Here is a 25,094-nt window from a genome sequence, read left to right as displayed (position 1 = left end):
TCCACATTGTGAAACTGTCCACACAGGGCTCTTACGGGGTGTGACTGAATGGCAGGAGAAAGGCCAGTGTTGATGCAATTCCCACTGGCCTCCAACAGAGGTCAGTAAAGGTGGTAAAAGGGCTCCACTCAAAGTTGTTCCCTCAATGAGCTTTTTGTCCAGACCTACCATGGTAATGATACAACAATCTAATTTATTACACAGTTGATCTGAATGTGACCTCACTTGTCTGGTCCCCTTGTTGATCCTAATCTATTTTTGTGAAGAAATATTTGGCTGCTTGGCCTTCTCAAATGCCACCACAACCAGTGTTAATTCTCAACAGTATCATACCAAAAAATGCATTTTGTGATACTTTTTTCCACTGGCATTTTTTGCAGCCGTTTTACTTAACTTATGTTCTGGAGCGCGTTAGAATTAATTGGCTGGATCTCTCCTTCCTCCCCGGTATGCAAATACTGTATGCACGGGAACACAGGAAATTATGCATGCATGCACAAAAGTTTTTTTAATTTTTTTTTTTTAAAGGTGGGAGAGAAAAGCTGACAGGTATTGGACCAGCTTGTTAGCCAAAGTGAGGTGAAGCATTAGTGTAATTTTGAGGAAAAACAAGAACAGCCCCTGGCTCACTTAATGTTTTTTAAAAAATATATGCTAGTGCCGGATTAATTTATTGCAATTTTATGCGCTGCCTGTCTAACCTGCTGTGTTATTAAGGGCTCTATCAGGTGGGCTCAGAACATTTGCATCAGTGTAAACATATCCAAGTCATAAGCACTTTTCACTTAAATTGTAATTCTATGCTATGTTTGAACACATTAAGTGCATTTTTAGAGGTGCATCCTGATGTTTACACTCATCAAAATCTGCATTATGCATTGGTAAACATTATTGGTGGTAATCCAAGGACCTGTAAATGCTTGAGATATATGCAAGTCCTTCAATCTGATGTTGCAGTGATGGAAAATGAGAAATATAGCTTTTTGGCAGGATCATCATCATTCATCTTTTTTTTTTGCAAAAAGGTTGTTCAGGACTTGTAAAGGTCAACCTGCTCTGTTTGATTCCTACTGTGTGACAAGTTCAATGTCAGACCGACATTTGTCTATAAATACACAATTATGTGCTAACCATAATTCATTCCCTAATGGATTTGCCTTGAGAGCTTGACAAACAGCAGACACGAGATGAAAAAATAAATAAATAAATCTCTGGGCTTGTAATATCGGTTCTACATTCAAACTCTGCGTTCTGCTTTCCTATTACCTGCCTTTGTCGCAGAAAGTCAGACCGGCAATCACGGGTGCAGTGGCAAAAATAATGTTGCAGTCCCGGTGATAAGATTTTCCGATGTGAATGAATGGAAGAAGTTTAGGAAGTTCATTTCCAAGGTGAGGTAGCTAGATTGTGTTTCTGCACACTTTGTGCCTGCAGTACTCCCCTGTAAGGCGTCTCCGGACTTTTTCCAATTGTGCCAAAAGGAACTTTTAAAGCAGACATGATTCTCATTTTCAGGTTTATAATTTTGTTCAGGGTTAGCTCTAGAATATGTCTACATGATTTAATGCTCATAAAAACACGTATGTTTTCTGAAACTGTTTAGTACTGTATAGCACTGTATTCCCTTTATGTTAGACATGCTCTGTTTTAGCGCCTGTCTCTTTAAGCCCCCCCCCCCCCCCTCCTGAATACCCATTCTGCTCTGATTGGTCAGTCAACACATGCCTGAAGCAGAACTGCTAGCAATAACAGAGCAGCCTTATTGGGAAAAATGCAAATGTCTGACATGGTGGTGAAGTGTGATGTCACAAAGTCACAGAATTAAAGGCGGGACTACTAATGAGGCGTTCCAGGAGCAGTGTTTTCTGTGGGAGAGAGGAGCTTCTGATTTTTCAGCTTTTTATATTTCAAGATCTTTTACATGCACAAGAACATACTGTATATAAAACACTGAACAAAAGGGGAAAAAAAAAAGCATTATAGGTCTCCTTTGAATTCCACGTCTTTAGAATTAAGAGGCTAAATATCTTTCAATTCTGTTGATGAAGGTTCTCAGTCATCCAGGTCATGGTAATTCTAAGTGCTGTATCGTAGGCAACTAGATGGGTTTCAGTTTCTTGAAGACGTTTCACCTCTCACCCAAGACACTTCTTCAGTTCTGAAGCCTATGATACAGCACTTGGAATCTTTCTATTCTGTTACATGCACCGTGTCACAAATTACTGTATGTTCACGTGTGTTGTCTGTTTGGTATAAAACAGTTAAAGTAATAACAATATATCAGTTGACAGAAAAGCAAACAAAAGCAAAGGAAGACAAGTTTTTTTTCTTTTTTTTTACAAAAGCAATTAGCCTTTTTTAATCTTACATTGCATTGAAAATTTACATAATAGATTCATACATTTTACAAATAATTTCATCATAAAAATATATTTCTGTACAAAACACTTTTTTATTCTATATTTCATCTTTTTTTTTTCAAATGGTGAATATTTCCAATGTCCCCAGGCAGGAACAGCTTTTAAGTCTTTCAAATCACATGGGTCTTATTGCGGTCAGTCAGTAGGAAAAGCTTGTGGCAAAATAGACTGAAGCTTAGAAAAAAATGACTTCTGATGAAGGGGGGAGGGAGGGGGAGGGCTGGAGCAGGTGTGTGTTTTTTTCGCATGTGTGTGTTTGCGTGTGTGTGTGTGTGTGTCTTTGTCTGTGTGTGTGCGTGCGTGTGTGTGTAAATGACAGGGAGGGTCCCATGGTTTTTGGTAGGCACTGTGTCAGATCCATACCGAAAAAAAACAACAACAACAGCGACGACGACGACGACAGCAGCGACAATCAATCCAAACGGTAATAAGAAACAATGTCACCAAAAGCGATGCAGAGCGGGACAGTCGCAGCATTGATAAATCAAGGGAGCCACCGTTGCTTTTAAATCAATAATGACTTTAAAAGGAGTTTTTCCTGTCAGCTGGTTTGCGCTCGGTGACTGTGGTTACAACAGCAGGGGGTTCTGGGAAACAAAGTAGAAGTTTTTGCTCACCCTGACACCCAGCCTCATTAAAAACCCAACTGTATTCATCATGTGAGGGACCCAGGCTCACTGTATTCAGTTTAAAACCTTTTAAACCGGGTTCTTCAAAACCAAACACGAACTTCTTTTTTTAACTGACACCAAAGCTGAAAACACAGTGATTCATGCTCTTTGATACATGTATTCCTGTATTCATGTGGGGACCAATTAATATAGGTACGGTATATGGTGCATTTTCAGGCCCAACCCTTATTATATGACACAACTATATGGATGGTGAGCGTGGTTTTACTTGAAAATCATCTCTTCTCTTCTCTCTGCAGTAGTTCAAGGCCAACAACATGTGCAACAACAGCCTCCAGTTACAGGCTTACAGGGGCTAAATACAGTGAAGGTTGCCAGCTGTACAGAATGTAATGTAATAGGCGGCAGATCAGATCTGAAAACCAGCCAAGGAACACTGAGCTGAGATTATAAGGCTATACTTTCTATGAAATAAAAATGAGCAAAAAGGAAGGGATATTGAATCTCAACGGCCTCGGTTACGTGTTGGAATTCACTCAATTGAATACATTTCACTTTTGAAGTCTTCTCCTAAATGGTCGGCCCATCTTAAAGCTTCAGTGACTTTGAAAGAAATGACATTCTAGGCTGTTTAGCCTTTCGCAATGTGATGCACACACGCAAAACACCGTTGTTAAAATCGTGTGCGCACGTCACTCAGGAAGTGCCAAAGGTAGTACAAACTCTTTTCAAAAATCTAAAACCAAGGGCTTGTAAATGTTGTACACAGCTTGATAACCAATGTGGAAATCAGCACAAGGGCAGATTCAATTTTAAAAGAAGAACACTAAAAGTGAATTCATGTCATTGCAGATGTTCAGTATTGATATGAAGGACCAAACACCTATTTTAACACAGGGAGAAACAACCTGGAGATGTACTTGTGGTGATGACCAGTTGAGACTTCTATATATATATATATTTTTTTTTTACGAAATTATGACTAGATTTGATCACAAACAAACCCACTGAAAACATCCTGAAAGCAGCTCCTCCAAAATCCAAATTCATCCTTTTTTACTTTGATTCCTCTATGTATAAAAATACAAACATGACTTGCCATGTCAATGTACAACACAAATGTTCTACATGGTTTGAAACATCTTGTACATATGATTGACGTACATGTTGGGCAGTTTACCAGCAATTATCACCATTATTATTTTTATTATGATATTATCTTATATATATATATATATATATATATATATATATATATATATATATATATATATATATATATACATGTTCCATATTTCTGTCCTCATGAGAGACATTTGAAAGTTCAACCAGAGTCAGGGGGTAGATTTGTTTGGCCATGTGTCATCAAACTTGTGGGTTGCTTTCCTCTACTTTGTTGAGTTTGTTGACATTTCTGAACTGTAGCTACAAAAACAACATTAGTTTTGATGTGCAAATCTCTGTGGCATCATATCAGATCATTAAAATGTTTGTGTCACAATGGTGACCATTATGGTGGTTATGTATGTGTATGTGTATGTGTGGGGGGAGAATCAAACAGGCGCTGTAACGAAAAAACTCTGTGCATTGATGGTTCAGATAATCTGCCATCTGCGATAACCGTTTGAAGAAACATTAAGTTTCAAAGATCATGATTGTTGCTGGCAAACCTTGCATCATCTCGACAATAATGACAACAACGATACCACTGACACTCATGATTTGCCTCAGTGGGAAGGACAGTGATGGTGAGAGGAATGTCACGTTACACAAGAAATTAAAAATCAACCAATTCCATGTTACAAAGCAACCGAAAGATACTGTTTGTGACTTCGGTGAACAGCACACACTTGTAATATCTTTTGTCCGGATATTTATTTCTTTTCTTTTTCTAAAAACTCTGCTATAATCCGTCTTTCCCCTTCAGCCCCTCCCCTGTGGTAAATATATAGCACAAAAATATAGGTGGTGAATGCTCCCGAATATATATGCAATAGATTTACAGATCAGAAGATTCTGCAGCAATAACAAAGAAAGAAGATAAGCACTCGCAGAGTGCAGAATTACAGTGGAACTGAGTCCACAATCGTAGGGCTACAACCCTGTTTGTCTTTCTTTCAGCCTGTCTATCAGTGTATGTCTGTCTATGTCTCTTGTCTGTCTGTCTGTAAGCCTGTTAATCTGTGTTTAAGCCTATTTGTCTGCAGAGTGGAGACAGTGGACGATGGGGTGCAACAGTCTTAAGACCCTGCTTGTCTCTCTTGAACCTGTCTAGCTCCTTGTGTGTCTAAGTGTTGGTCTTAACACCATCTGTCTGCTCTCTGTCTTCCTGTCTCTCCAGAGTTTTGATAGTGTGTGCACCTGTCATTTTTCCTGTCTGTCACTCATCCTGTCAGTCTGCCTCTGACCTGTCTATCTGTCCCTGTGTTAGTCCGTATCTCCTCTGGGTTCGACAGGTAGTGTTCCTGTAAAATGTGCTTTAGTGCCAGAGCTTTCTCTGTTTCACAAAGTCTTTTTGTCTTTGTAAGTCCATCAGAGTCCTCTGTGTCCGCTCAGCCTCCGTCTCATCAGAATCCATTTGAATTCACAGGATCAGGAGCATCTTGCCTCACAGCCATGTTCTGTCTGATCTGATACACCATGGAGAGGGAAGGCCGACCTCTCTCAGTAGTTGATTTCACGTTAGACAGGCTCTGATTGGCTTGCGTTAGGATATCTAAGATCTCATCTTTTTTCTCTTGATGACTCCCTCACTCCGCTGCCAGTTCAGTTAGGGGTTGCCTCCTCCTCTCTCATCCACTGGACGGGAAGAAGCAGTTTATCCATTCGATGAGTCCGTCTCCTCTCATCTGTTCTCTTAGTGCCGGTGCCCCTTTAGACTCCTTGTAGTTTTGCTTTGCTCTTAATCCCAGTTCAGTTAGGATTATAGCTCTGTCTCCAGGGCTGCCCTCATCCTTTGCTAAGAGTTTGGTCTCTTTTAAAAAGCAACTTTTGCTACTGTCTGCTAGTGTTAGCCATTTTAGATTCCATTTTAATAGAAAAAGACAAGAGACTAGTAATACCAGCCTCTGCTTGTCGTTGAGAGACGAGGTTGTCCTGTCTTGTATTCCGTGGTCGTTTGTAGAAATAGGCTTCCATTCACGACTAGTCAGTCGGTCTGCTGGTGACAGTGTCCTCTACTGTCAGATTTGAACCCAGGTATTTAGATACAGGTTTCTTTACCTCACAGTGTCTTTTTGTGACATCCTCTTCACGCCACACTTTCCTCGTCTGTGGCCATTTTGGCTTCCTCACTGTGAGGATTTGTTCAGTACAGTGGGAGACAACATGGTACAAATGAAATCAACCCATTTCTGTAGTGCAGTTCATCTCCATGGCCAGAGCACTGGTAATGTGCTCACTCTCTCTCTCCCCAAGTCACAGAGCTGAGAGTGGGTCCTTCTCTCCAATGCTCAGTGCGAAATACAAAATTCGACGTTGGGTTGTGGTGACATGTCATGGAATCAGACAAGCAGGTCATGGCTTAATCGTTACTACTGATACTAGAGACAGTGAGTGGGGTTAAATAAGAGGTTGGATATAACGGCTGCGTCTGGTTTAGAATCAAATTATAAAGTATCCACGGCCAGCTGAGTCTTGGGGTTAGATACGAATAATAGTCGGTGTAGTTCTCTGTCGGGTCGCCTCCTTTTTCTTTCACTAGATATCACATCTCACTGTGAGTTTACCACCAGCCGAGTTGCATCCGACATTTTGTGTTTGTTTAAATTTCATTTGTGAATCGGTGACAGGAACCAAACCCTGGGCTATGGTTCCCACCGCTCCGGGGAGATTAGGTTTCTGAACCGGGACTGAAGGTCCTTTGAATCAATGAATAAGACCATGTTGCTGACGACGTTGAGGTTTGAGTCGAAGCGAATGGCTTCCCTCTCCACAGCCTCGCACCAATTGTGGTCCCATTGGATATCTGAGTCATTAAGTTCAAGTGAGGATAATCAATCCTCAGACCATGGTGCAGACAGTATTTAGATTGGGATCGAATCTAACAGCCTTCCCCTCCACAGCCTTGGCGTTGGTGTTGTACATGGGGTTCTCAAAGGCAGCCTGGCCGTTGTTGTTTTCATGGACTGAGCAGCCTGTGTACTGTGTTTTTGGTGTGGTTCTGTGAAAAAGAAAGTATAAATACACCATTAGAGTGATATAATTATTATTATCTAGTAACATTAACTTAATTGGGTAGCCAGTGAACAATGATGAGATCAGTCTTGGGAGTAGAGGCATAGTAAACAAGCTTTAAGAAGGATTAAACAGAGCGTTGTGCTTTTTAGGGAGCCTAGTGAGATTCTAATCAGCCCATCCAAAACTAATTCCTTCTGCAAGCTTTTTTCTTTTAAGGGGGGGAGATATTAACAGCAAAACATGAGTTATTTGCATCTGTTAACAATGCAAACACCAGTCATTTGTGCTTAAATCATATCTCTGAGAAATCCAATTTAACACTTCCTAAACAGAAGAGTTTTGCGGCTCAGTTTTTCAATAGAAGATGAGTTGAGTGTCTCCACTGAGGCAGGTACTGTTCCGATCAATCAGATGATGAAGCTTTAAATGTTAACAATGCCTTCTTGTGTTTTGTATGAGAATAATGAAAATCAGAGATGAAGTGACAATGCAGTGACTGGAATGTATTATTGTCTTCAGCTGAAGCCTAACACTTAAATGTAGGGCTGCACCGATGAGTTTTGAGGCCTCTTTCTCCCATTCATCTTAAAACTGTTATTTCTATGCAGTTGCAGATAAAGGTTAGGATACAAACCAGTGATGGGATGTAGCCAAGTGAATTTACTGTATTTAAGTAAAATTTTACATCGTACAAAGTCTGGATATATAGACTTTTACTCAAGTACTATTTATATGGGGGACTTTTACTTTTATGTAACATTTTAACACAATATCTTTACTTGCATTGAAGTATGACCGTTGGGATGCTGCTCATATCATTGGCATTATACTATTTGTAGAATTAGATTACAGAGCAGGTGCATAGTATTGTTTCTGACTCGTGTGATCCAAATGTGTCCAGTGACTTAAGTGAGTCGAAATGTATTGAATAATGATAGATATCATCTTATCCAAAACATGTCTTTAATCCACAGTTGTTTCAATGCAAGCTAGTCAAAAGAGTGTGTGCTACCAGCAATGTAACTGTGCCACACATTACATTTATATAACCACAATGGCAAAGAACCTTGAACTGGTGATTCAAACACTTTTTACGGTGATCATGTCATAAAATATGATGACAGACATTCAAAGCTTCATCTGGAAAAGCTCAATACCAGCCTGAAATGTGAAACATTCCATACAACCCTTCTTGAAAGGGATGCATTTAGGTTTTTCTAGTACAGTACATACCTTTGTTTGTAGAGATAGAAGCCAAAGCCAGTGAATATTAGAGCGAAGAAAGGCACCAGAATAGCAATAGCCACAGAACTGCTGTTGGTACCAAGCTGAGGAGGTGGCGAGTTCTGACTCTTTGACATATTCAGACCTGAAGGAGGAGATGCATTGTTATTGTCAACAAAATAAAGAGAGTTAGTGCTTTAATATGATTGAAACTGCAATTGCTATTGACATTCTTCAATTTTTCAGTTTTGCTCAATAAAGTGGTTCTGTACAAACTCTATATTGGTATTTGTAGCAGTACTGTACAGTATGTGTATTATCTGTAACAGGGGTGTTGGTAATATCCACTGCAAGGCTGACTCAGCATGAGCAGTAAGGTCATTGCTGCCAGCGAAGAGAAGCTCCCTGATAGCTTTCTCCATTAGTGAGGATCTTGAAAGCAGATCATCAGATTCATCTAATTATCATTCATAATCCAGACTGATTTACAAAAGTAAGACGATGCCAAAGAGAGAATTACCCAGTCTCTGAAGTCCAAACTGTCCGTAGTCTTTTCCCTGAATGAAACCCTGGAATACGTAACTAGAGCCATCGGGCTCTGCTGATACCTGGAGAGGAAAAGAGGACAAATAAAAGGAAGTAAACATGAGGAACAGAATAATATAAGAAGGGGAAAGCTTGGCTACATTTCGTGTTTGTGTCAGCATGGCTTCCAACAGCATATCACCAGAATAACCGCTAACCACTGCCAATTTAGAATAGAAAATAATCTAAATAAACTCACAGTTGTTTGAACTTCAACACTGGTTGATCTACGTCTAATGCAAAGGTGCCTGTCTCCTTAATATTCCTGACAGATAGTGTGTGATACACTGAATTTGGACCCGAAGCAAACATTAACTCAGTATGAACTTTTCCAACTATTAAACAGGCGGAGGTGGTTGCCCCCCCAGGACCCAAATACATCTGCATCTTTCAAAAAGCACTTGTTAAAGCAAAAACAGAAATAGAAAGGGATGTGGAGTTATTGGGGTCAAACTGATCATAAAAAACTAGAATGATAGAATAAAGTAACTGTGAGATATGACAAAAAGCATATCTTTTGGGGTCTGCAATTCCCTGGACAGTAGGATTACCTATAAGATTTGGACAAATTGTCACAAATGCATTTCCAGATTATGAATATGGTCTGTGGTTAGTTTTTATGCGGTTATACTGTAGGTAATGAGCATGGTTTTCACTCAGCAGGTACTTCAAGAAGAGTATGAATGTCAAGAATAAGCTAATTTGTCAACAAATGACCACAGCATTTAGATTCCTTGGTTGTTTTCTCTACAAATGCATTATTAACTTTGCTTGAACATTATGACAAATACAGAGCAATAAAATGTCTGACTCTGACTGACCTCTATTTGTCTTTTAAAATGAACAACACCATAAAAAATGCCTTTACAAAAAGAGGTTAGTGCACTAAAACTGTTTGTCTCGTATCTTTGATTAACTACATCGAGAAGCATTTATTCTGTGACATTTTGCGCGACCCATTCTTTATTAATAAGCTTAACTGAATCTAATTAAGCTGACTGATCTGTGTCGGGTGAGACTTACAAATCCATCCATGGTCCAGGAGTCCTCTATGATTTTGGCTGGAGCAATGGCTGAATCTTTGAGCTGGTTTCCCTGGTTCACGTAGTTCACCTGGTACATCAGCAGTAACAGCCTGGCCTCAGCAGCCTTATACACTCCTGCAGTGGACAGAATAAACCGGTTCATAAAAAAACAAAAAAAAACAGAGACCACAGATCAGACCACAGATCTGTCATGTACAATTGGAAATCACAGACCTAGACTGCATGTGTCAGGTCAAGAAATAGTTTAAATATCTACTGTAACTCTTCTAAATATCACAGGTCTTTAATTCTACTACAGTAAACAAACGAAATCCAGCTTCAAGTACAGCCAGGATAGCTATTTCCTCATGGCTTTTCTCTTTCTAAAAGCTACATTGAACATTTCTTGAGTCCAGGTTCGTGCGTAATGCACTGACCCAAGATTGAGGTCGTCTTCTCATTGCACTCTCACAAAGAAAGTAAAATATGTCTATTTCCCAAAATGCTGAACTACTCCATTAAGCACAGTGCTGAGGTAAGGAAAACTTGACATTTTGAGAAAAATCTTACAAAGAAAATCAATCAGGTGTCTATGCAACTGGGCTCTGGCCTTTGGGTGCCTGCGTGAGTGTAGCCTTAGCTGTTATTGATCTAAAGCTGCTCCTTTAAGCCACAAGATGCATGTTAAAAGTCTGATAGCTGCATGGTTTTGTGATATGGTGTTTGTGCTCTTTGATACTCCAGGAACCAATTCAAGCTTCAACAGGATTTGTGTTTTAATAGGGTCTTAACCCCCTGCTGACGCTGTTGTAGGACCCTGGGAGGTCTGTGTGGGAATATGTGTGCGTGTTATGTGAGTGTGAGGGGGATGTAATATCATGAAAAAGAAGGATTGTAGCTCCAGGAATGTAATGAAATCCAGACACTATTAGAAAAAACAGCACGGATGAATCATTGTAAAAGTATTGATGGATGGTAAGAGCTGCTGTTTTGGTGTTTCTGGGGGCTTAACGGGGTTTGTTTGTTCTCTTTATGAATATCTGTTAAACGCACTGTGCTGCCTTTATGGATATCTGTGATGGAAATAATAAAAATCATATTTGAAAAACAGCGGCTCAGTGTTTATTGAGTGCAATACCAAGGGATCAATACAACATCATGATGTACTGCAGTGTATTCATGGCATATAGTATGACATGTCCGGTAAAGTCACATGTTCTTACTACATAATTAGGTAATTGGTACACATAGCTATAATTATCCATAAAAAAAACAAACAAAAAAAACCTGCCTGATAGAAGCAGGTCCATGTTGCTGTTGCTAAGGGAAACGTTGACCCTCCCCGTTGTGGAGTTGAAGCTGGTGATGCTCAGTGTCATTGGCTGCTTCCTCCCACGGTAATTGTAAGAACCTTTCCATATGTAGTTAGGAGCAAAGACATCATCTGGAACTAAAGAAAAAGAACAGAAGTGATTAGAACAGATTAGAATAGAACAGAACAGACTGACCCAATCACAATGTTTGTTCACAATAACCTCCGGCTATAAAAACCTTGCATCACGCACCAGCTCAAATACAGTTTAACATCTGATTCATCTTAAATGAAGTAATGTTAGGTTTGAGACCTAATTAACCTGTTGGTCTTAAGAAATGAGTGTACCCATAACTAACTGTAAGTCCGAGATGACCCTGTTGTGTAGATGTCAAAGACGCTTGCAAAGTAACACGGCACATGAAATAAGCACAGCGGGGACGTCAGATGGGTCGGTGTTTAACTATATATCATTAAATGTTAGTGAACAACACAAGTCTGCAGAAAAATACATATAGGATCAAAAGTGCTTCTCACATGGCTGATTGCTGTTACATGTAGTAAGATATAACGTCTGGCTTTAATCAGAATCTTAGATCTAAATGGCCACATCATGCAATGAGAACGGTTGTGGTCATTGAGGGTTACAACATTCTAATAGAATAGGACTTATCACAACAGAGCAGGTCTGAAATTTTTTGAAAACTGAACAAACTGCAGAACAGAGAAACAGAACTTAAGCGTAGTTAATATACCTTTCTATGTGTAGAGAGGAAAATAAATTATTTACAATGGAAAGCAGGACAGTACAATAAAATTGACAAGAACACAAGAAGAACAACACTCGGGAGCAGAACTGAGCGAACAGAGTGCAGAGGAGCAGAATTCATATAACTATAGTAGACGAAAACAAAATAAACCAGACCAAAATACAGTAGATGAGAAAAATCAATAATAGACTAGGATTGACAGCACTGTACTAGTCTGGAATAGAAACGACTGCAAGAGAACTGACCGTTAAGTTTGGGGCTGGGAGTTCCTGTTGCTGGCTTCACAGGTTTCTTCTTCTCTCCGGCTATACACACAAGACAGACAGAGGGGATAATTATTGTCCTATTAACACACAAGAGCAGAGCTGTAGTGTCACAGTATAAAAGGATATTCAAATGTTGTGCTTCAAATGCTGTCTGGGCGGCTGTACTTTATTACCAAATTAGAATGCAGTGCTGGTCATTATTAGTCACACATGCGTATAATGACTGAGAACTGTGTTGAACAGAGCCACACAAAATAAACCTCTTTAGTGGTTATTTGTAAGAGAGGTGATGCAAATTGAGTTCACGACCAATAATAGTGGTGCATGTAATATCCTTTTAAAAGTGGCCTTGAGACACTTTGGATTTGACCATTCAGAACAGCTTCTATCATCACTTCAAAATGCAGCCATTGTTGCCAACAAGTAAAGGCAAGCAAGAGAGAGGCTATTTGTCCTAGGATCTCAAATTGGATCAGAGAGTGCTCCAAATTTAAAGACAACTGCTGGGCAAAAGGGTGCCAGCATTGTTGGAATGACTTCCAAGTTGACACTTGCAGTTTTTCTTTGCACAAAGGTGGGCTCACATCCTCACGATTTTAATGTTAGGAAAAATACAGAAATGAACAATACTACTATGTTGGAGAATCTACACCTTGCAATTTGTACTTACTTTGCAATGTTTTATTTTTTACTATTGATGGAAGTTTCTGTGACACAATCGAAGGCTGCAGAGTTGCAGGTAAATTGGACTTGGTGGTGAGACTGTTTTGTCTACAACTGTTTCCAAGGTCAGGGTGGTGCTTTCAATCTCAACTTTTAAACCAACGTGGACATGAAGTCTTAAAGTTCTCAGTAAAGTGGAAATTTGACATGTAATTTCATTGCAGCTGGGCAAACTCAATCCGCTGATGTGGATTGTGTGATATGACCAAAAGCCCTGGAACAACTACTACAAAGGCATTATGGTGAGATGTTTCTGAAAGTATTACTGCAGCTAAAAAGTGTAAACAATTGACTGAAAAAACTATAGGAGGAGGCATAATCTCTTACCCCTGCTCACTATACTGGAATTGCTACTATGGTGTAGTTATCTGTGGCTGTAGTGACTAGCTGCTGTTAGCAAGGAGGTCAGTTAGCCAAACTAGTGGCCCTTGAATGACAGGGGGCATTCACCATAGTTAAGTCAACTGGCCTCCCATTGAGGGCAGCTAGATGCCAGACTGCAACTGAACTCTGCCTCTGAGACCGACAAGTGCCAGTTGAATACAGGAAATACAGTACAGAGGTGATTTACGGCAGCTCTGGGAATGAAAAGACAAGGCTGCTAGGCAAACGAGAGGCCCGAAGCTGCACCTTAGTCAGCGAATTGCAACCAAAACAAACCAACCGAACTCACCACTTTTACATCTTCATCTATGTGGGCTAGCTAGTTAGCATGCTAACTTTAGTAGGCATTTCTGCAAAGTAATACATAGATGTCTTTGACCTAATGTCAACATTGTTGTGTCTCTGCGCCTGTTGAACTGTTAACATTTTAAAGTAAAATCAGGGCTCGACAGTGCGACTGTTTTGCTCGCATTTGCGAGTTGATTATTTCCAGTGAGAATAGAAAATTACATTCAGTTGCATCAGTGCGACTCCGACAAAACTGTAGTACATGCACCGTTTTGCTGTTTACGTGAGCACTGAGCAGTAAACACCCACATTTTTTCTGCCGTTTATCCGCAGTTTTGCACAAATGCCTCACTACAGTCGCTCAGTTTCTGTGGCCGCTCTGTGTCTGCGCTCGCTGCAGCTGCCTCCTCTCCCCCTCCCTCTCCTGTTGCTGCTTCAAACATGACACCGGCTTTGGGACTGACCAGCTGATGATTGGCTGTTCTGCCTTAAGTCCCGCCTCTCTTGCTGTGTTACATTTTATTGTTCAGCTCGTACTGATGATGCGGGAACTACTGCAAAATACCCAATAATAGCCTGGCGTTTATTTGTTTCAATCACTTAACAGACCAGGCGTTTATTAGGGACAGGCGTTTAATTCCCTCCTCACAAAAATCCGGGATGAAAATGTCACAAACTTCTCCAGCTTCTCTGTGAATTCTCTGGCATCCTTCTGGGCACAACACGTGAAAAAGGCGAAAAAGAAAAACGTGCAGTGTCAGTGGTCACGTCTTCTTCCTTGATGTTTTTTCAAAATAAATTAGACTCGCACGACAAGCATATATATAGTTTATTATTATTATTATTATTATTATTATTATTACTATGCATATTCTTGACTTTGAATGGGAACTGCTGTAAAGCATTTCTGTTTCTGATTCACAGTCAGTTTTCCATATTTTAAGTTAAATTAAATGAATCAAGACAGAGGTCACATTTACATGTCAGGGTGTGGTTATTATAGGTGCCTTTAAAAAATGATCCAGGTATACTGATCCCTCCACTTTGGGATAATTAATGGTACCGTTTGTACAGTGCTTTCAGAAAATCAATCACCTGAAAAATGATAACATAATTATAGGAGTGAGAGAAATGATACATCTCAAAATATTAAATATGTTTTAATTTCAATTTTGAAATTGTAATACTTGTTATAACGCAAACCCCTATTACTTTTTGCCACCACTGCCAGATCATACTGATTTTGCAGGGACAGACTCTCCAAACAATTAAATGGGAACAATTTCAGTTTATAAACAAGTCTTTTTTTTCCAGAAAAACAGTTATTTTACATTTTTTTTGTGGCTGGGCCACTATAATCACACATGGGGCCAGTAAAACTCGAATCTACTGGCCAAGCGGGCCAGTAAGAAAAAAATGTTATGTTGGACACTGGGAGGCAGCCGGGGCACTGTAGCTGTGAAGCTTTAAGACCTCCACACGAAGCAGCCTGGCTGTGTCCACAACAGAGGACCTGATGCGCATCAGCCTCGAGGGGCCTCCACTGGAGAGCTATGACCCAAGTCCAGCCGTAGAGAGGTGGCTTAGTTCCAAGCGGGTCAGGAGACCAGACTTTGTTGACTGCTGGAGCAGGGACATTCTTCCAGTTTAAAAGAGCCAGTTATAACATTAAAATTAGTCTACAGGGTTAGGATTAGGCTAAATAAGTACTTTATTTGTTTGAAAATGAAGTTTTTACCAAAATTGCTGAATTTTCATTGTGCTACTAAAAAATGTTGTGTGCTACTAAATTTTTCAGCATGGTAGCACAGTGCTACTTGGAAAAAAGCTTAGCGTCAAGCCCTGAAAATGCTGGCCTTCTCTTACAAACCAGTCCTTTAAGTATTCCTTAATGGTAAGTGTAGTAATACAGTATCAGGTAAAGGGTCAGAAGGTCACACTTCCTGAATTAACTCATGTAAACATTAGAAGAAAGCAATGGAGGACTGCAGTAAAACAAAACAATAAATAAAAAAACAAAGGTATGGAAATGTATACCATACTGTCATCATCCCACATCCATAACCCAAGATACATTTTAGTTTTTATTTTATTTAGGCTGGGATTTATGTAAACAAACATGACATTGCACACACATTTTGGTAACTTGATAAACAAAGAGGACACGCTCAGTCAGTCCCCGTTAGCTCCATGAATGCAGGAAAGTTGTTTCGGAAAGAAAAATTGACTCAAGACATGTGGTGAATTCATAACCTCCACTGTAAGGACCTGCCCTGGCCGATCTAATGAAGTATGAAACACCATGGGATATCGTATTATCTGTTTTTAACAGTGCTGCCAGACCAGCGACCAGCCCACTAGGAAATCTCACCCCGCTCCAGATGGCCAGGTATGTGTGCTGACAAAGTGTCCTTGAGCAAGACGACACTTGAACCTGTTCACTCATACGTCATTTCAAACCTTCAATCAAATTCAAATTATAGATACAAAAAATATAACATTTCAAAAACAAGGGATTTTTTTTTTTACCTCGACATATCGGCATCTTTCCTGTCCAAGTGCCGTCACTCTTGCAGACTCTGTGTTCAGAACCCCCCGCCAGGAAGAAGCCATGCTGACAGCTGTACACCAAGGTGTAGCCAAAACCAGGCAGATCCATCCCCACCACGTCCACATGGAGCGGGCTCTCTGGCTGCTTACATGCATGGGCTGGAGGGTAGAGAAGGGACACTGGACTTTAGAGTCTGTCAGACAGAGCATGTAGGGGCGATTATGTTAACGAGGAGATAGGATGAGTGTTTCCTACGTATGCACTCAGGCTGCGTTCCGCTCCAGGTCAGATCAGGCTGGCAGGTTCTGGAGGAAGAGCCCTGGATCAAATGACCTGGCTGGCACTGAAATGACACCACACTCCCCACCTGAGGAGAGACAGAGAGATGGGGAAAGAGAGAGAATGGGACACACACAAAAAAATGAGTTTAAACATTTTCTGAATACCTTTATGTAAAATAATGTTACATAGATGTATTAGAGGGGGCAGTAAAAGATGAGTAAGTGACGCTCTGACAAATACCAATAATCTCAAATTAGATAATGTGTCTGTTAGAGTATTTGATGAGTGGGCCCTGGTAAACAAAAGACAGACATATATAGATGGTTACCAGGAATAAATTGCCTGATGTTGGGAAATTTACATCACTGACTGTTTATTAGTTTATTTATTTATTTAGTTTATTCATCTCATAGATACTGTTGATGGTTATCTGGTTATCAAACCAGCAAATGTCCGGAGCACATGTTCAAATGTAGAATGCAGATGCAGAATTCACATGGCATACAGTGATTCAGTTAAAACAATGATGGTTTGCTGTAATCATTTCCCTGTCTTCCATCTTCAGCTGAATGCAAGTAGTAATCTTCCAATATTGAAGTCATTTTGTTCCAGTGGACATTGTGTCCTAGTGGAGCCTCAGTGGGGGATTAATTCCTCATACTGTAGTTGCATGTAGGTTTGTTGCCTGGACACAGCACCAGCAGTAAACCTACACACTGGGCAAAGATGTCCACTTGATTTGACCGACTCTGAGAGCTGAGGTCTCACATTAGCTTCAGATGAACTTTAGAATGCATTTTTACACAGAGCACGGACCGTGAACTTTAGCCCTCTCTTTTATAATGAATGTGAAGAAGAAGGGGGCAAGGGGAATGATCAGAGCGACCAAGAACTCATTTACGTACAGGATTATTGTAACAAGATCAAAATGGGGGGAAAACAAGTGCTATCTATCTGAAACAAGTGATTTTGCCACTTCGATGGTATAAAATGGTAACTATAATAAGTCATCTGCAATATAATTGTATTGGTCATTTGTTTGGATTATAAAATAGTAAAACTTCCCAAGCCTGGGATGGCATAAACGCATTATTTTTCCGCACCAACAGTTCTCAGAGATTTCAGTTTCACTGATCTCATCTCTCATCTTCCCTTCCCTTCTTTCTCTTTGTAACTTGATATATGCAACACAACAAGTTACAGACTACCTAGGAAGGTAGTTTTAGTGTTAAGTTTGCCAGTGCAGATACTTTACCTTGAAACCGTAGGTCCGGTTTAAGGAGCCATAGCGTGGCGTTCCCGGATTATCGCAGCTGGTTTTCGTCGGTTCTGAAAAGAGCAGCACAAGCGTGTAAGTAATTACACAGAAACTCTAAAAGAAAGATAAATTAGCAGTAGCATTATATGTCCTCGCTCAACTCTCCTCTCCTCTGTTGTCATGGTAACAGCAGGGTATGTGTCCCAGCAGGGCAGCAGGGGGCAGTAGTGCTTTACCAGAAAACGAAGCAGGGCCTGCTTTGAGAGAGAGTGTGTGTGTGTGTGTGTGTGTGTGTGGGGCAGGAACATCAGCATGTAGAGCACATCCTGACGCAGAGCTCGATTCAATACAGCTTCCGGAATGACAGATTCACTCTCCACTTCTCCCTCTCTCTCTCTCTCCCCCTCTCCTTCTCTCTCTCTCTCTCTCTCTCTCTCTCTCCTACTTCTTTTACTGCCCCCCTTCTCTTTCTCTAACTGCTTTCTTCCTCTCTCTTTCTATCTTTCCATGTCACTGTATCTCTCTCTCTCTCTCTTGCTGCCCACCCACCCCTCCCTCCTCGTCTGTCTTATTTAAAGAGCAGGCTGCTTCCGCTCAAAACTCATTCTGTTTCAGTCACATTGTAATACACATCAAACACTAACATACAGCTGCAATCACGCACTAATAAATCACTCAAGCGCGTGTGCGCACACACATGCACACATACAATGCCAAACACTCAACACAACAATCTCGCGTCCATCATGAAAATAAATAAAGCAGCACTGATTTCCACTTTATGTTCGTGTGGTTGCTTCATGATCAAAAAAATCCTGATACGGAACCAAAAGATTCCCCTTCGTACTTTTTTACCGTGACACCTCCTTTTTCAGCAGCTATAGATTAAGTCTTTACATCAATCAAGAAGCTCTTCAGAGCGAGCCTCCTATTTTTAGATCGTCTATTTCACAGGGAACTTTCCACTTTATGGCAGCTGTAAAGCCCCGCATGCATGCCTTATCTGGTGCTGTGAAGGAACAGAGAGTCAAGTGTCTGTTCGTGTTACAAAAGCTCTCATTTATTACAATTCACCACCACACTCGATGTTTAAGCACCTGCTCGGAATCAGACGTGTGAAGTGGTGCTCTAAACATCACATGTGGTGCTGAATTGACCCAGTGGGACCATTTGTAATGTGTGCTGAATATCCCTTCTCAATTTCGTGTTAATCCCCGGACAGCAGCGGCCTGTTTGAAGTTGGATGTGGATGCCCATTTCTGGAAGCCTTTTGCTAAATACTGTAAGTTACAGCGTGTACTGGTGTTGCCTCACTTACTGTATGAGCAGAGGCTTTCTCTGTAATTTCTGAGAAGGGCTTCCTGTGTAAGATCCCTACTTTATAGAAAAATACTTAAGATGTAACTCATAGGATAAAAGCTGTTTTAGAAGTTGGAATCTGGCCTAAAAGTGTCACAGATGCACTACTCTGTATGACTCTTCTCCAAGAGGCAACTTTCTGAGTACAGTGCAGTATACAGGAGTACATTTTTGTCATCTAATGAACAATCGGCTGTTCAACCTAGATTTAAAAGGTATAACTTCACAATTATACACGTTAAAGTGTGTTTACAGGTCTTGGGGAGTACTACTGCATGTGTGAAAATAGTAGTGTTGAGCCTGTTTTGGCTCCAGAGGAAGCTGCATGTAATCTGATATCTGATGTCATTCAGTGGCTAAATTGTACTGTGGGTAATGTAGGCACCAGGTTTAAAAAAGCAGTCCACTGGTGTAGCTTTGCATTCTTGTCCTAACACTGTTGGACAGGCGAAAACCAAATGATCAAAATCAACACAGCAGAAGCAGAAATATCAACTTTTTTAATTCCACACATTTTTTTTCCTTTTCAAACTTGGCGCCTGCATTACCAATGTTGCAACTTAGCCAAAAGAATTGATGCATCTTTTATCGCATACGCAGTAGTACTTCACAAGACATGTAAACAAACTTTAAGGTGTAAAATTGGTGAAGTTACCATTTAGGTATGGCTGCAACTAATGATAATTTTTACAATCACTTCTTTAAAAATGTAGGCTAATTACTTTCACAATTGATCAATTAATCGTTTAGTCTAGATTCTTTTGTTCAGCCAGTCCAAAACCCAAAGGCTCTTCATTCAACTCCTCATGTTTAAGAAGTGCAAACGAGCAAAAAAACCTTAAAAAAAGGATCAACATATTTGGAAATCAATCCAGATCCAAGAGGATTGTTCAGTAGTTTTATGACCATATAATCGACATTAGATAACCCCCAGTATTCACTGAATGCGGCGGCCAATCTAGGTTCTCTGCTGATGTTAAATGGACATGTGACTGGAGGGTGGCTCTTTGCTCAGCTAAGCTATTATTTTGTTTATGTCATTTTATATAATCACATGTTAAGTGCATGAAATCTATGATATTGATTCAGTCCAACAGTGAGAACAGCAGCAGTTTCATGAGTAAAAGTTTCCCATTTGGAAACATCAACGTGATCCTCGAAGGTTTGTCCTCCTAAAGTGCCTTTTTCATTTAAGAGATTGTCTCACTTAAACCTCCAGTCACTGTTGATTATTATTCCAATAAGTCTACGTAACTTTAACTTTGACAGAACAGTAGTTGCTCTGCACAGGAAACCCATGAGTGAACTTAAATGTGGCTGTCAGCTCAGCGACGATGGGTCATTAATTGCCATGATCATTAGGCAAGGGAACATCAGACACCAGTCCAGTCTCCCCAGTGAGCCACAAACCAGTCGTAATAAACTGGCAGGCTGGAACAAGAATAGTAATGTGTTTCATAAGTTTTAAGCCCAGACTCGGAATGTAAACACATAAAAAAAGGACAAATAAAAACATATTTAAGATAGCAAATGTGTACTGCTATGGGACAATGTAACAAACAAGTCCCTAATATCACACTTTGATGTACTATTCAAAAGAAGAAACCTATTTTACCTTCTGAGGAATATCGTTCAAAAAAGTCTGGGGCCTCTAGGAGACTGATCATCAACACCTTTTAATTTCAAACCAGGCCTGGAAGTGGGCGAGACACCCCTGTTTGAAGATACCAGGCTGCAGTCCAACTTATGTGGGGATAAATGATTGTGGATATAGTCAGGAACTATTAAAAGTAATCAAAAGTAATTTATAAGGAATCTTATATAAAGATGTTCGGTGGATGATCTGTATTTTGAACAAGTTGGAGACTTTGTTGAACAGCATAATACTGGAAACATTTTATGTTATATTTATATTTAATTTATTCAGAGGTGTAGTGCCAAGGTTTGGAGTTGTTTATCTTAGGCTGGTTAACTAAGTCCTGCGGCTGGGTTTTTGAATCTCAATATTTTTGGTGCTGACCATAATGTATCTGTAGCTCGTAGTGAAGTAGTGAAAACTGGCACAAAAGCTGGCCTTCAATGTCTGGTCACAATCATAACCTAAGTGAGTCTCTCTCTCTTCAAATTCTTGCAGTTAAGATTGAGTGATCACATGAATATAAAAAAAACAAACAAACAGAAACTAAACTGATTTCTGTTGGCCAACACATCAAAAAGTGAGCAAAAAATATGTAAGATTTGACAGATTATCAAAAATATCTTTTCATAAGAAATACAATATTTCATGGTCAGATTTTTTGAGAGGACTAAAAGAAATTGCTTTATTTCTATAGTTGGAGAACACAATATCTTTCATTTGTAGAATAGCCAGTATATTTGCCAATGGGCTGAATAAAAAAAAAGATTCTAGTGAGTCATTATAATGAGCAACTTTCTCAAACTAATAAGTAAGGATCTCAAAAGCTGACTCACTATCTCGCAATAGTGACTTATTATCTTGAGATTTGACTATGCTGACTATGTTTCAGAAGCAAGTGGGAAGATAAAGTTTAGCAGAGTAGATACCATCATTGAAGACTATTTTTGGATTCACAAGTGGTAGAATCAGTAGTTTTAGAGGATATTCCATTATTGTGGTATTCATTCTCATAAAGCAAAACAAGATATTATTTTGTGTTGCTACGTCATTATTCTGTGTTACTCAGTCATTGTTTTTTGATACTTAGTCATTGTTTTGTGATAGTTAGTAATTGTTTTGTTATACTAAGTCATTATTTTGGGGTACTAAGTCAGTATTTTTTTAATACTAAGTCACTGTGGTATCATGTCATTGTTTTGAGATTTTAAGTCACTATTTTGTAGTGAGTTACTATTGTGAACACAAATGATTAAACTTACCAATGCAGCGTGGCTGCGTGCCGCTCCAGGTACCATCACTTTCACAAAGTCTGGTCGCTGTGCCGACCAGTATGAGAGGTGGGGCACAAGTGAAGGACACTTCTGACTGGTAGATGAAACTTCGTCCCTCTCTGAAACCACCAACTGGGGTACCGGGGTCCCCGCAAAACTTGGCTGCACACACACACAATCCCATTTCAGTGACAAGCGCACTCAAGGACAAAGGAAGACTTTTCATCCAATTGTAACTAATGGCGGATAAAGAATAATAACAGGCAATACGTGTGTGTGCCTGGTAATGCATGTGTGTAAATGTATGTGTGTGTATGTACTTACGTAAACACTGTGGTAACATGCCACTCCAGGTGCCATTGGCCACACAGGTCAGGACCGCTGGGAATGAGAGCTCATATCCAGGTGAGCAACTGTAGCTCACACTGCTGCCCCATTCAAAGTCACTGCCCTGTAATACCCCATTACTGATGGCCGAGGGAGCTGGGCAGGTCACCGCTAACATAGAGAGAGACAGAGAAAGAGAGAGAGAGAAAGAGAGAGAGAGAAATCAGTTTTTAGCAGCTGCAGGTGATGCGCCTGTTTTAGTCAAAATCACCATCCTGTAAATTAACTGATAGCTGTAGATAGAGGCAGACAGGCTGATTAGAAAATAGATTTTATCAACTGATTTGAAAATGTGCTCAATGCAAATAATTGGGAGATACTTTCAGAGTTCTGTGGTTTCATGAAATATTTACCTGTACATATCGGCATATTCCCATTCCACGTCCCATTTTGGGTGCACGTCCTCACAGGCGATCCATCCTCCTCCATCCTGTACCCTGGTTGGCACTGGAAGGAGACATTCTGAGCGATTGTAAAGTCCTCTCCATAGCGAAGGCCATTGGCTGGGACGCCCGGGTCCCCGCAGTTTATCACTGTGGAGAGGGAGAAGTGGGGTTGGGGTGGAGGAGATGGGATGAAAATTAAGATTACTTTACTGCGTGAGGTGATTGGAATTTTAGTTTGCTTGTAACTCCTGTTTATATGTTTTTTTTATATTGGTAATTTAAATGATAAGCAGAGATAAAGAGGGAGATTAAAGGAAAATGGCGCAGGAAAGTTGAGGCAACAGAAGCGAAACAATGGACAGACTGAGCGGTAGTGACAGAGGACAGTTACTGGACAGGACATAGAGGTAGTTTTTCGTTGATGTGAGTCGGACCTGTCAGCAGGTTCATGTTAGCGGTTTTAAATCTTTTTTTTTTTTATCACTGTTTGAAAAGTGTGTAAGAATGGACTCCGTGAAATATACATCAGAATGGCAAAGTTTGAATAAAGTCTCTGCCTGTCGGGAGATTTTGTTTCAGGAATCTCGTCTGAATAGAGTCGCTTTGATCCAAGCATCGCCTGCATTTTTATCGACTTTAACTATATCCGTCTACTTATTTGTGTAATTTGAAGTTGTGGAGATCAAAGCGAGAAGTGGGTCTGTGATCGGACCGTATGATCTCTTTAGATTCAGGTATGGGCTTCACTTCTCATGAATGAAACAACAGTGATGTTAAATTGGCTGAGGTTGCCCTGGGACTCTTTTAAGGAGCATTAGGATTCCCCTGACTGCACTTATAAAGTCCTGTCCTTCATAGTCTAATAGGCAGTTTAAATGCTTTTAAACCCACCCCAGATACTGTCATGCCTGTTAATAGATGTAGTGTAATCTACTGTGCAAGCTATTTCCTCTAAGTCAGGGGTATTCTTATAAACTTTTCTCTTTCCAGGACCCCATATTGAAGGAATTTGGTTTCTCAGCATTTCTATGTCTTTGTTCCGTGCTGCTGGGTGTTTCAAAGCTTATTTCTTTGCATTAAAGTCAGGAATGTCACTGAAAATTGGAAAACATTACTACACTGCTAGTACCCTTTTCATGTGGGGTCCCAAGGTAAGTGAATTTCACCTTGGGACACAATGTAGAAATGTGTTTAATGAGATAATTTTTGTTCACGAGTATGCTGCATGTTAATTGTTACTATTATATGCTACTCAAGCCGTTGTATTTATCTTGACATGCAGATTTTGTCGTCTGCATAACATGCAGCACTGATTAACACTTGCTCAACCATGGCTCCGGTCACATTTCACACGGTAGCAGAATGTTATGCTTTATGGTTGTTTACTCCTGTGGCTTTTTTTTTTTTTCCCCCCCACGGAATTCGAAAAGCAAATTAGCTAAAGTAAACAACAATCAAGGTTATTCATGTCACCCTATAAAGACTGGAACAGGAGCACGAAGATTTGAGGCTTATTTCATTACTCAAACCCTATACTGACGAGGAATAATTTAAAACCAGGCATAAAGTAGGGTCGCAAAAGGCTGGAAACCTTAGAATCACACATCAGGAGTTCTGGGATGTTTATGGGTTGGAGACCTGACGTCATTGCAAAGCAAGGATTTAACACTCTGGTTATATATAGTTAGTAATACATAACGCTGACAGTCTGCTCTTTAGACTCCACGTAAAGGTATGAGTTCATCTCCAAAATCACTTGAATAAATAAAAACTGCATCGCAAAGAGCTTTATTTACTTATTAGATATTACTATACTGCATATAAAACAGCCATCTCTCAGTATACAACAGGTAACTCACTGGTACAGTTGGGCTGCACTCCCGACCAGGTCCCATTCGCCTGACACAGCCTGGTGGTGGCACCAGTGAGCAGGTAGCCATCCATGCAGGAGTAGATGACCGAGTGAGAAAATGTTGTCCCATCCAAGCGAAACACTCTGCCATTACTGGGAGTGCCAGGGTTACCACACTGGACAGCTGGGGGGGAAAAAAATGAGAGAATGAGAGGGAGAGAGGCTTGTGCATCTCAATGAGTTTCAGCTCTATGGCTACGGCTATTTAAGTGAGTCCGTACGTAAGTGTCAAAGTGCTGAG

At 40.2% G+C, this 25,094-nt stretch overlaps 1 protein-coding gene across 9 annotated transcripts in view; it reads right to left on the bottom strand.

Moving 5' to 3' along the window:
- Positions 1 to 2,478: 2,478 nt before the first annotated feature.
- The window catches only part of csmd3b (CUB and Sushi multiple domains 3b), a 376,450-nt gene continuing 353,834 nt past the window's right edge, over positions 2,479 to 25,094 (bottom strand). For all 9 annotated transcript variants that reach the window (XM_030411810.1, XM_030411811.1, XM_030411812.1 and 6 more), the window contains 13 exons: positions 24,801 to 24,977; positions 22,909 to 23,088; positions 22,493 to 22,666; positions 22,157 to 22,330; positions 17,897 to 17,970; positions 16,615 to 16,726; positions 16,338 to 16,517; positions 12,393 to 12,452; positions 11,357 to 11,515; positions 10,064 to 10,200; positions 8,976 to 9,063; positions 8,465 to 8,600; positions 2,479 to 7,214 (listed from right to left, as the gene is read on the bottom strand). In XM_030411810.1, coding sequence (XP_030267670.1) covers positions 7,055 to 7,214; positions 8,465 to 8,600; positions 8,976 to 9,063; positions 10,064 to 10,200; positions 11,357 to 11,515; positions 12,393 to 12,452; positions 16,338 to 16,517; positions 16,615 to 16,726; positions 17,897 to 17,970; positions 22,157 to 22,330; positions 22,493 to 22,666; positions 22,909 to 23,088; positions 24,801 to 24,977 — 1,811 coding nt within the window. In that variant the 3' untranslated portion in view covers positions 2,479 to 7,054. The remainder of the gene's footprint in view (positions 7,215 to 8,464; positions 8,601 to 8,975; positions 9,064 to 10,063; positions 10,201 to 11,356; positions 11,516 to 12,392; positions 12,453 to 16,337; positions 16,518 to 16,614; positions 16,727 to 17,896; positions 17,971 to 22,156; positions 22,331 to 22,492; positions 22,667 to 22,908; positions 23,089 to 24,800; positions 24,978 to 25,094) is intronic.

The sequence above is a fragment of the Sparus aurata genome, chromosome 3 (assembly GCF_900880675.1).
Source record: "Sparus aurata chromosome 3, fSpaAur1.1, whole genome shotgun sequence".
Taxonomy (NCBI): Eukaryota; Metazoa; Chordata; class Actinopteri; order Spariformes; family Sparidae; genus Sparus; species Sparus aurata.
Note: the sequence above shows the minus strand (reverse complement) of the source record. Positions and strands in the feature narration are given on the sequence as shown.